General features: G+C 49.4%; 1 protein-coding gene across 7 annotated transcripts in view; it reads left to right on the top strand.

Annotated features, from left to right (window-relative positions):
* The window catches only part of DEUP1 (deuterosome assembly protein 1), an 83,907-nt gene that overhangs the window by 21,206 nt on the left and 50,214 nt on the right, over positions 1 to 12,487 (top strand). For all 7 annotated transcript variants that reach the window (XM_030200178.1, XM_030200181.1, XM_030200182.1 and 4 more), the window contains exon 4: positions 12,347 to 12,445. In XM_030200178.1, the coding sequence (XP_030056038.1) occupies positions 12,347 to 12,445 (99 nt within the window). The remainder of the gene's footprint in view (positions 1 to 12,346; positions 12,446 to 12,487) is intronic.

Consider the following 12,487-nt stretch of genomic DNA (forward strand, 5'->3'; position numbering starts at 1 on the left):
ACCATTCCTTTTCCTTTGTAGTCCTTGCAGGGATTTCTCTATTGGCCAGTATTGGTTGGGCCCGTTTGTGGGTCAGTGATTCGGACTCACGGTTCGGCAGTCCTCTCTTCCCTATTTATTGGAAAAAAAAAAAGGGGGACACAGTTTTACCGCACACATAGTTTTCATATTAGGTGGACAAGTATGTTTTCACGCTCGATGGCTTCTCCAGTTGGGGCCCGAGTCTCTCTTCAGCAGCGGTGAGCCATTTGTTTGCAGGGATCAGCTCTTTTTTTTGAGTTAACAGAGGCTGTCTCTTCAGCTCCTGGTATAGCAACCTCTCTGTCTCCTCAGCGGGGACCTTCAGAGTTACTGTCTGTGCTTTCCCTGGTCCGAGGGCAGGGTTCTTTAGGCCTGCCCAACTCGCTGACAGCTCTGGTGCAGCCTTGGGAGCTTTCATAGGGGTGCTCTGTAGGGCACCCTGGTCCGCAGCCTCTTGGCTGCATCTTTCCTGGGATGGTACCTGGTCTCTCGGGTCTGGGCGGTGCATTTTGCAGCTCTGGCTTCGTCACAGCACCAGGTACAAGATCATGGCTAGTTTTGGAGCAGTTGCCGGCAGGCTTGGCTGGAGTTCTGGGGTTAGCCTTTTGGACCACCACCTAGTGTCAGCCCTCTGGGCCACCCCCAGCTTTTGATCAGCTGGCCGGTATTTAGATTTGGTCTTCCATCCTTTGGTCTTGTTTCTTCTCTCTTGGCCTCTGGGATCCTGTGGCCTCTAACCTAGTGGACTGTCCATGGGCTCGGGTTGAGCTACTCCCATTCTTGGCAGGATCTGGTGGTTTCCTACTCTGTTTTGGCCATAGCACATCCTTTCTTTTGTGAGGCAGGCCACTAGATGGGCTATTTTTCTGCATTTCACCCTCTGGGCTGTGTTTGGGTGGGGGATGGTTCTTTGTTTTTGTGTCCTCTTCATGGGTAGCCCACGGCCTGTTTGTCACCTGCGGCCCTCTTTGTGTGGACAGTGCAGCTTTATCTCTGAGTATGCAGTGTGATGTGCCTGGAGAAGGTGTGGATACATCCCTGGGTGTGCAGTATCCCTTCCTTCTGTCTTTTGGAGTGCAGTGTCTCTTTTCTGAGTCTTGGCTCAATCCCTATTTGCGGGGGGGGGGGGGGGGGGGAAGGACTTTTTTCCCCCTGCATGTGAGCTGTTGCTCCCTCTCTGGGGGTGTAGCAGGTTTCTGTTCAGCCTTCTCACCTTTTGTCTTGGGTTGTGCACGGTTGCCTCTCCCTGAAGAGTGCCGACTGAGTGGGAGCTCGGTCTTTGGGGACCAAGCATGACTCTACCTCTGCATGTTGAGGGCAGCTCAAGTTAAGGGCTAGGCACCATCTCTGTATATCACGAGTTTGTGCTGTTCTGGTGGTTAGGCATTGTTCCATCTTGGCATCTGGGTGCTGCTCCCTCCAGTAAGGACACGTGCTGCCACGTTCTGAATTGTCTGCAATGCCCTCACACCCGAAGAAGACATTCCAGTGTATAGGGCATTGCAGTAATCCAGTCGCACCAATTTCATTCTCTGTAGTAAACATCTGAAATCATAATTAGGTATCATCGGTTTCAATTTAACCACCATATATAGATGTTTAAAGGCTGTTTGAACCACATTATTTACTTGTGTTCTCATGTTGAGTCTATTATCTAGCATAACCCCCAACAATTTCAATTCTCTCCTCACAGGAACATAATTCCCCAACCATACTTTCTCTGGCCAATGTAGTGTGTCTCCTCTACCAATTCGCATAACCTCAGTTTTTGCAACATTCAACACTAGCCCATTCTGTCTCATCCAGTGCCATACACTCTTCATATAATCACTTAATTGAACATCCAAATCAATACCCCACAATCGTACAGGGAAAATAAATTGGACATTGTCCACATAAAAGCGATAGAATACGCCCAATGGTGCTAAATAGATGTTAAATAACAGTGCAGACACCTGCGGCACACCACATTTTACATTGACCGATCCTGACAGTTGTACTCCACTGCAAATGACCATAGATCGTTGGGTCAAATAGGAGGTAAACCAACACAAAACTTGTCCACCAATCCCTAAGTCTTGTAATCTAGCAAATAATAGATCCAAATCAACAGAATCAAAAGCTCCTGAAAAATCGAACGATACCAAACAATAACAAGTAGTATCATCCATTCCTCTTTATTTGATCCACTGTTGAGACTAATAATGTCGCCATGCTATGCGCAAGTCAAAATCCATTTTGATAGGGATCGAGACCATCTGTTTGATCCACAAACTCATCAAGTTGTCTAAGGAACACTTTTTCAATAATCGTACCCAAAAATGGATTAATAGAAATAGGCCTATAAGTACTGGGTTCTACAGAATCCATACTAGGATTCTTCAACAAGGGCTTCACAGTAGATTGTTTACAAAACTTAGGAAAAAGATCATCTTTCAGTGATTTATTTACTATCCAACAAACAGAAGGTGCTATCTCACATGAAAGATTTCGCAGGATCCCTGAGGAACAAGGATCCTGCAGTTCTCACGTTGGTGTCACCGATCTTACAGTCGTTTCTATTTCTTTAATACCCACTAATACAAACTCAGTCCATACTGAAACTATACTATCACCATCATTCAAACTACTCAAAGTGTAATTTGGTGACACTTCCTTCCTCAAGATGTCTTATTTTCTGCACCAGAAAAGCAGCAAACTGCTCAGCACTAGAATGTTGCCCAGTTCCTAACAAATCTAAAACCCTCCTCCCTGCACCATCTCCTCATCCATGCATTGAGACTCCAGAGCTCTGCCTGTCTTTCAGGCCCTCTGTGTGGAACAGGGAGCGCTTCTGAAAATGCTATCCTGGAGATCTGGATTTGAGCTTTCTGCCTAAGAGCCTAAACTTGGCTTCCAGAATCTCCATCCCACATTTTCCTATGTCATCAGTACCCACGTGAACCAAGACAGCAGGCTCCTTCCCAGCACTGTCTAAAATCTTATCTAGGCGCCGTGTGAGGTCTGCCACCTTTGCACCAGGTAGGCAGGTGGCCAAGCAATCCTTGCGTCCACCAGCTACCCATCTATCTACATGCCTAATGATTGAATCTTCCACTACAACGGCAGTTCTGAGCCTTCCTTCCTGTGCAGAAGTCCCTGGAAATGCTTTCTTGGTGCGAGAGGATGCTGCATCCCCTTGAGGATAGGTCCTGGCTACAGGATCACTTTCTGCCTCTCCATAGTGATGCTGTCTTTTCAGGAGACCTTTCTTCTCCATGGCAGCACAGCAGTTGCCAAACTGGAGGCGGGGCTTCTCTATTATATCCCTATAGGCCTTCTTTATAAAGCTCTCTGTCTGCCTCGGCTCCTCTTGGTCTGCTATTCTAGCCTCCAGAGATTGGACCTTTTCCTGAGTGCTAGGAGCTCTTTGCACCGAGTACATACACACATGACTTCTTACCAACAGGGAGATAATCAAACATGTGACGCACCATGCAAAATGCTGGCTAGTCCCATCTCGCTGCTGCCTGCATCTTATCATTGGTGATTTCTTAATTAAGTTGCTAATGGAGCAGCAATATATAAACTAAAGTCTCCAAAGATTTCTAGTTATATGCTATGCTAATATTTAGTTTTTCTTATTATTATTGTTTTAATGTTATTAGTAGGTTTCCCTCTATGGATCTAAGTAGACTGTATTTCTAAGAGCTAATTACTGGTTGATAGAGATGCCCTAATTAAATTTGTAGCCTCCTAATTGGTTCAAGGACCAATAAATCAGAGGTCAGGCCAGGGTTGGGTGGGTGGGAATTAAAAGTTTAAACGAAGGCTTCCTGAGCCTCTTAGCTGTCTCCCACTTTTGCTGTCTCCCAAAATAGAGCAGGGGCGTCAATATATTGGGAGTTGAAGTTCACAAACTCATCCCATTTTTGTTTTAGGTATTGTTGGAAGTGCATATCTTCATTCAAATAGGCCAGAAATCGCCAGGGAACACTGTCTCTACTTCATGTCCCAACCGCTAAATCCACCCATGGCAAAGCATGATCTGAAATCATTATAAGGCTAATTTCCACCGCTTTAACATGAGGAAATACCGTTTGGGACAGCAGGATATAGTCAATCCTTGAAAGCGTGCCTTGGGCCCTCGAAACATGGGTGTAGTCACGTTCTGTTGGGCGCAACAAATGCCAAGGATCAACAAAGCCTAGGGAATTTAAGGCAGACCTCTTGCGGACCCTGTGACTGAAGAAGCCTTTGAAGTCGAGCGGTCCACCACGGAGACCATTATCTGATTAAAATCCCCCACCAAGAGCAAAGGCAAAGATGAATCTCACAGGCCCAGGTGAACCAGTCTCTTAAAGAAAGAGTGCTCATAAATATTGGGGCCATAAACAGCTAACAGGTGGAACCAGAACCCTGACAAAGTAATTTTCAGTAGTAAATCATAAGGGTCAGCATGAGTTTGAGCTTGCAATTCACAAGGCAAAGATTTCTTCACCAATACAGCTATGCCAGCTTTTTTAGTCAGGGAGGAAGCATGATAGACCCCACCCACCCAACCAACCCCAGCCAAGCTTCTTATGTTCCATGTTGGTTAGTTTAATTTCCTGAAGACACACAGTATCTACATGATAACATTTTAAGGCAGTCAAAATTTGACTATGCTTGACTGGGAAAGAAATGCCTGAGACTATGGATCCCATATTTAGCTATTGCCAAACCACAGGGCCTTTACAAAAGTGAACAAGTTACCAAAAAGTAACCAATTCCCCGGGAACCCATCCCTTCCCATGGGAAATCAGAGGTGAAGGAAAAGAAAAACATGACTGCAGGCTCTAGGAGTGCTCCCAAGAAAACAATACCAGGTCTGACCCCAAACCTATAGTCATAAAAGCAGAAGAAAACAATCGCAACCCCTCCAACCATGCCAAATGAAATCTCCCCATTCACCCCCACCCCCACCCTCCCAACACATTCAAACCAATTGCACTCATCCACTAACACCCTTCTGAACAATCTAGAGGAGATAATAGCCAAGTACACCACTGACACTAAACAGGGCTCCAACGCTCCTTTGCTACAACTGTACTCGCATACAAGCAGATGAAAAGGATAAAAGCAGCTCAATAAGGTATAAATGGACTTTCCATATCATCAAGCTGATCAATCCATAGACTGGTGGGTTGTGTCCATCTACCAGCAGGTGGAGATAGAGAGCAAACTTTTGCCTCCCTATATGTGGTCATGTGCTGCCGGAAACTCCCCAGTATGTTCTCTATCTCAGCAGGTGGTGGTCACACACAGCAGCAGCTCTGGCTAGGCCTCCAAGCCTAATTTTTAGGTTTTGTTGAGTGCCTGGGGTTGAGGGCTCTTTTGAGCAAGTGCAAACCTGGTGGTGCCAGGTCCCTCCTTTTCTCCCCCCTCCTGCTGGCTCCGTTAAAAAAAAAAAAAAATTTTTGAACGTCCTTAAAGGCGTTTATTTCGACGTTTATTTAAGCGTCTATTGCAGCTACTCACTGGGACACCAGGTCGTTACAACTCGGAGCGGACAGCAGGTAATTTTTACCTTTTTATAGCGGGCAGGGGGTTCCCCGATTCTTCTCCTCGTGGCATATGGCGTCGGAGGGCGAGGGCGCAAAGGGTCGCTCCCCGGGTCGCTTGAGCGCTTCTAGAGGGGATGCGGGGGTCTTTAAGCCTGATTCGCCCTTGTTGGGTGACAGTTTCGTGACCGATGAATGTCCCGGTCCTTCCTCCGGCGTGGCGGTTTTTCCCGCCATAAACGCCCATCCCCCGCTCCTCGCCTCCGCCATCTTGGCCGGCCACGCGGCTCGGACGGCTTCTTCTTGGGCCGCCCTTGAGGTTGGAGACATTAATGCCATGAACGCCCTTAATTTGGGCGACGGCACAGAAGCGGCTAAAGTTAAGAGCCGTTCTTCCCGTGCGGCTCCTTCGCGGAGTTTCGCGCCGGACGCCATTTTGGATGCGCAGCATGTCTCTCCCCCGCTATTGCGAGCGCCGGTTGAGGGTGCGTCTAGGGCTGTTGCCCAGGCTGCGGAAGTGCACAGTTTGGGGGGTTTCTCCCCCGAGTTTGTTTTGCTGCTGCATCAGGCCTTCCTCATGCACAACGCTGCCCCTGCTCCCTCGTCTGGTAAAGAGGTTGAGGTTCCCAGAGGTAAACGCCCTCGGGTTGATTCCCAGGCCTTGGAGGAATTTGTCTCCTCCGATGTAGATGAGGGCAGCGTGTCTGAGGTCTCCCAACGGTTCTTTGCGGATTCCTTGGAGGAGACGGATCCCCGCTCGGATGGAGCGGATGACCCCTCTGCAGCGCGGCTTTTTAGCCCAGAGGATTTGCCCAACCTGTTGTTACAGGCCATGGACACTTTGAAGATTTCCTCTCCGGAGGACGTCTCTCCCTCAGCCCCTGTTGGCTCTGCCATTATGCTGGGGACGAAGCGCCCGCCTAGAACCTTCCACGTGCATGATGCCATGCACACCTTAATTTCGGCTCAATGGGATGTCCCAGAAGCGAGCCTTAAAGTGGCTAGGGCTATGTCCCGCCTCTATCCTTTGGCTGTGAGTGAACGTGAGGCCTATCTGTGGCCTACCGTGGATTCTTTAATCACTGCGGTGACTAAGAAAACGGCGTTGCCGGTGGAAGGTGGCACGGCCCTAAAGGACGCCCAAGACAGAAGATTGGAGGCGGCCTTAAGGTCGTCCTTTGAGGCGGCTGCTTTTAGTTTGCAGGCCTCAGTTTGCGGCTCCTATGTGGCCAGGGCGTGCCTGACTATGGTGCAGCGGGCTTCCCCCTCGGATCATTCCTTGAGGGCTGATTGGCCGGCCCTGGAATCGGGCTTAGCCTATTTGGCAGACTTGCTGTATGATGTCTTGAGGGCCTCAGCGAAAGGCATGGCTCAGACAATCTCTGCGCGGCGGTGGCTTTGGCTGAAACATTGGTCTGCTGACCACGCCTCTAAATCCCGCCTGGCTAGGTTGCCTTTTAAAGGCAAGCTGCTCTTTGGGGTCGAGCTGGACAAAATCGTGACCGATCTCGGCACGTCTAAGGGCAAGAAATTACCAGAGGTCAGGGCTCGGGCTAGTACTCGTCCCGGTACCTCCAGAGGACGGTTGCAGGAAGCCCGTCGGTACCGCCCGGGCAAGTCGGGTTCCTCTGCCCCCTCTTCCTTCAAGAGGAATTTCTCCCCCAAGCAGCATTCCTTTCGCAGAGACCGCCGTCCCGGAGGTGCTCCCTCCGGTCCTCCCCCAGGGTCTCGTACCCAATGACGGGGTCTTGGTCCACGCCCCAGTGCAGATTGGAGGACGGCTGTCCTCGTTTCTGGGCGAGTGGACCACAATAACTTCAGACGCGTGGGTGCTGGAAGTCATCAGAGACGGCTACAAACTAGAGTTCTGCCGACCCTTAAAAGACGGGTTTGTACTCTCTCCCTGCAAGTCTCCGGTCAAAGCTGTGGCAGTGCAGCAGACCTTGGACAATCTGATCCGCCTGGGCGCGGTCGTTCCGGTGCCAGAAAGTCAGCTTGGCAAGGGACGTTACTCCATTTACTTTGTGGTACCAAAGAAAGGAGGTTCTGTCCGGCCTATCCTCGACCTCAAAGGGGTCAATCGGGCCTTGAAAGTGCGGCACTTTCGCATGGAGACTCTCCGCTCTGTTATAGCGGCAGTGAAGGCAGGAGAGTTCCTGGCATCCTTGGACATCAAGGAAGCGTACCTGCATATTCCCATCTGGCCTCCTCATCAACGCTTTCTGCGTTTTGCAGTCCTGGGACGACACTTCCAGTTCAGAGCCCTCCCTTTCGGGTTGGCTACTGCTCCGCGGACCTTTTCCAAAGTAATGGTGGTCATCGCGGCCTTCCTACGAAAGGAAGGGGTACAAGTCCATCCTTATCTGGACGACTGGTTGATCCGAGCCCCCTCTTATGCAGAGTGCGGCAAAGCTGTGGACCGGGTAGTTGCTCTTTTGAGCTCCCTGGGATGGATCATCAACTGGGAGAAGAGCCAGCTGCGCCCGACTCAGTCCCTGGAGTACCTGGGAGTTCGATTCGACACCCAAGTGGGCAGAGTGTTCCTGCCAGACAATCGGATTGTCAAACTTCAGGCTCAGGTGGACCAGTTCCTAGTAGCCTCTCCCCTTCGGGCTTGGGACTATGTGCAGCTGTTGGGCTCTATGACGGCCACGATGGAAGTTGTGCCCTGGGCCAGGGCTCATATGAGACCACTTCAACACTCTTTGCTGCAGCGCTGGACTCCGATGTCGGAGGATTATGCTGTGCGCCTTCCCTTGGACCCAGCAGTGCGCAAGGCGCTGAGCTGGTGGATGCAGACAGACAAGTTGTCTGCGGGAATGCCTCTGGTGACCCCAGAGTGGATTGTCGTCACGACGGACGCCTCGTTGTCGGGCTGGGGAGCCCACTGCTTGGGAAGGACAGCGCAGGGGCTCTGGTCTCCTGCAGAGGCAAAGTGGTCTATCAACCTCCTGGAACTCAGAGCCATTCGGTTGGCGCTTTTGGAGTTCATCCCGGTACTGGTGTTGAAGCCGGTACGGGTCCTGTCGGACAATGCCACGGCTGTGGCCTATGTCAACCGCCAGGGAGGTACCAAGAGCGCCCCTCTAGCCAAGGAGGCTATGAATCTTTGCCAGTGGGCGGAAGCGAACCTGGAGCAGCTTTCAGCGGCCCACATTGCCGGAGTCATGAATGTCAAGGCGGACTTTCTCAGTCGCCATACCTTGGAGCCCGGAGAGTGGCAGCTATCTGCTCAGGCGTTCTTGGACATCACGAAGCGCTGGGGCCAGCCGAGCCTAGATCTGATGGCGTCATCGGCCAATTGCCAAGTGCCGCGCTTTTTCAGCAGAGGACGGGACCCTCGATCCCTGGGAGTAGATGCTCTTCTCCAACAGTGGCCGACACAAGAGCTTCTCTATGTGTTCCCGCCCTGGCCCATGTTGGGCAGGGTGCTAGACCGGGTGGCAAAGCATCCCGGCAGGGTAATCCTGGTGGGTCCGGATTGGCCCAGGCGTCCCTGGTATGCGGACTTGATCAGGCTCTCAGTCGACGATCCTCTGCGGCTGCCAGTGGAGCAGGGCCTGTTACATCAGGGTCCCGTGGTGATGGAGGATCCCTCCCCCTTTGGTCTTACGGCCTGGCTATTGAGCGGCAGCGTCTGAGGAAGAAGGGCTTCTCAGACAAGGTCATCGCCACTATGCTGAGAGCGAGGAAGCGCTCTACTTCTACTGCTTACGCCAGGGTTTGGCGTATCTTTGCAGCGTGGTGTGAAGCAGGCTCACTTTCTCCCTTCACTGCTCCAATTTCTTCAGTGTTGGCGTTCCTGCAAGAAGGTCTGGAGAAAGGCCTGTCGCTCAGTTCCCTTAAAGTCCAGGTAGCGGCTCTGGCTTGCTTCAGGGGCCGCCTGAAGGGTGCTTCCCTGGCTTCGCAGCCAGATGTGGTGCGCTTTCTCAAGGGAGTTAATCACCTGCGCCCTCCTCTGCACTCAGTGGTGCCTGCGTGGAATCTCAACCTGGTACTAAGAGCATTGCAGAAGCCGCCTTTTGAACCCTTGTCGAGGGCATCTCTGAAAGACCTGACGTTGAAAGCAGTCTTTTTGGTGGCTATCACTTCAGCCAGAAGAGTTTCCGAGCTCCAGGCGCTCTCATGTCGAGAGCCTTTTCTGCAGTTCACTGAGGCAGGAGTGACTATTCGCACAGTGCCTTCCTTCCTGCCCAAGATTGTTTCTCGCTTCCATGTGAATCAGCAGCTCTGTCTCCCTTCCTTTCGTAGGGAGGACTACCCAGAGGAGTACTCTGCTCTTAAATATCTGGATGTGAGACGAGTCATCATCAGATACTTGGAAGTGACCAATGATTTCCGGAAATCGGATCATCTGTTTGTCCTGTTTGCAGGTCCTCGTAAGGGTCTGCAGGCTGCTAAGCCTACAGTGGCAAGATGGGTCAAGGAAGCCATTGCAGCGGCTTATGTGGCGGCGGGGAAGGTGCCGCCTATCCAGCTGAAGGCTCACTCCACGAGAGCTCAGGCGGCCTCGATGGCAGAGGCCGGATCCGTCTCCTTGGAAGAGATATGCAAGGCGGCAACTTGGGCTTCGGCTCATACATTCTCCAAGCATTACCGTTTGACTGTGGCTGCACGGGCGGAGGCCCGGTTTGGAGCTTCAGTGTTGAGGTCAGGGATTTCAATGTCCCGCCCTGGGTGAGTACTGCTTCGGTACATCCCACCAGTCTATGGATTGATCAGCTTGATGATATGGAAGGTAAAATTATGTATAATCATACCTGATAATTTTCTTTCCATCAATCCATAGCCCCTCCCAGATATTTGTACTGTTTTTATTCTGGTTGCATTTCAGGTTCAAGTTTAGTCTTCAGTTACTTCAGAAAGACTTCGTGTTCAAGTTTTTTCACTTGGATTCTTCAAGAGTTAAGACGAGTTTGTGTTACAGTGAGCTGCTGCATTCCTCTCCCCTCCGTTTTACGGGGCTGGATTGAGACTTAAAATTCTGCCGGCACTCCCTCCCGCTTCGTGCGGCTGTAGGACAGCTTTGTACCCCTCCCGCTTCGGCGGTGTTAGGGTCAGTCAGCTCCTCCCGCGGTTGCGGTTGCAGGATAAGCCAGATCCCCCCCGCATCGGCGGGTGTGGTGTCCCTCCCCCGCTCTGCGGGGATGAGCTGGACGGATTCCCCTCCCCCACTTGTGTGGGGATGAGCTGGGTTAATTCCCCTCCCCCGTTTCGGCGGTGGTGAGCTGGGCAGAGTGTCCCTTCGTGGGTGTAATTCTCTAAGTGCTGAGTCCTGCGGATGGAGCTTTGATATCGACATACTGAGGAGTTTCCGGCAGCACATGACCACATATAGGGAGGCAAAAGTTTGCTCTCTATCTCCACCTGCTGGTAGATGGACACAACCCACCAGTCTATGGATTGATCAGCTATGATTAATGGAAAGAAAATTATCAGGTATGATTATACATAATTTTACCTTTATTCATGCAAATAGCAATCTCCTCGTGTTGCCCGACACTGGCCTTGTTTCGCCCAAAAAGGGCTGCCTTCAACAGTGGCCAATCCAGGTCATAAGTACCTGGTAGAAACCCAATTAATAGTAACATTCCATGCTGCCAATCCCGGGGCAAGCAGTGGTTTCCCCCAATCCCATCTCAGTAACAGACCATGGACTTTTTCCAAACCTTTTTTTAAACCCAGATACACTTACTGCTGCTGTTATATCCTAAGGCATCGAATTCCAGAGCTTAACTATTCTTTGAGTGAAAAAATATTTCCTCCTAATTTGTTTTAAAAGTATTTCCATGCAATTTCATTGAGTGTCCCCTGATCTTTTTACTTTTTGAAAGAGTGGAAAACTAATTCACTTTTACCTGTTCTACACCACTCAGGATTTTGTAGAACTAAATCTTATCCTCCTTCAGCCTTCTGTTTTCCAAGCTGACCAAGTAACCAGCTTAAAGGAAGGGATAGTGGTGGGTGGACACAGATGTAACATCTCCACTAAGGTGTGACTTTAGCATCGTAGGGGAGCCTTCATTACAGAAACAGAAAGTAGTATTGAGTAGAACTTGGAATCCTGATTGTCCCCTTTGTTACCAAACAACATGTACTGAATGACCCACTAAATTCATAAATAAGTGTATGTGAAAAACATTACAGGTTTTTTTTAAAAAGAAGGAAAAGCCTCAATGAGCTCCTGTCCACAAAGGTCTAGCGGGCTACTGATGATCAAAATGACCTAATCACTGGTCAAAATAGATCTGTTCCTCATCATCAGCTTAAAAACCTTCTTAATTAAGATCTTCAAAAACAATGTAAAAAAACCTGCTGTTTAGTGCATTCAAAACGGTTCCTTGAAATAATTAGCTTCCAGGTACAGTAAATCTGCTCAAAAGTCAAGATACAAACTTGTACTTAGCTTATACACAATCGTGTCCATTTGCAGTTGTGTCCACTCACAGTCTTGCAGGCATCCTGGATTTAGAGAGGATTTAAAAAAAAATGTTTTATGTTAAATATGATTGCTGAGTGAATGGATTGCAAAGTCATGACACTTATTTTGTGTTTTTGGTTTTTAGACTGTTAGATGATATCTTTTGTAAACTGCTATGATGATTTGTTTGAGTGATGATATACCAAATTAGTAAATATAATAAATATCTTATTCAACCCCTAGACTCTAACTGTAAATCTCACTAAGACAGTGTCTATAATGTGGTTTCTCTAGCAGCCCACGCTTGCACATTTTAAAAATGGTAGGTTGAGATTTACTTCTTCAATTCCATGGAAATAATCTAGAATTCTTATAATGTTAGATGGAAATTCTACACCAGAAGAAGGAGGATGATGTGGAAAAGTCTCGGTGTGAAATAGCCCAAAATTATGAAGGGCAGCTTCAAACACTGAAATACCAAGTAAGACAAAATGTTGCTATATGCTACTACATTTAACGTGAA

Source organism: Microcaecilia unicolor, chromosome 4, assembly GCF_901765095.1.
Source record: "Microcaecilia unicolor chromosome 4, aMicUni1.1, whole genome shotgun sequence".
NCBI lineage: Eukaryota > Metazoa > Chordata > Amphibia > Gymnophiona > Siphonopidae > Microcaecilia > Microcaecilia unicolor.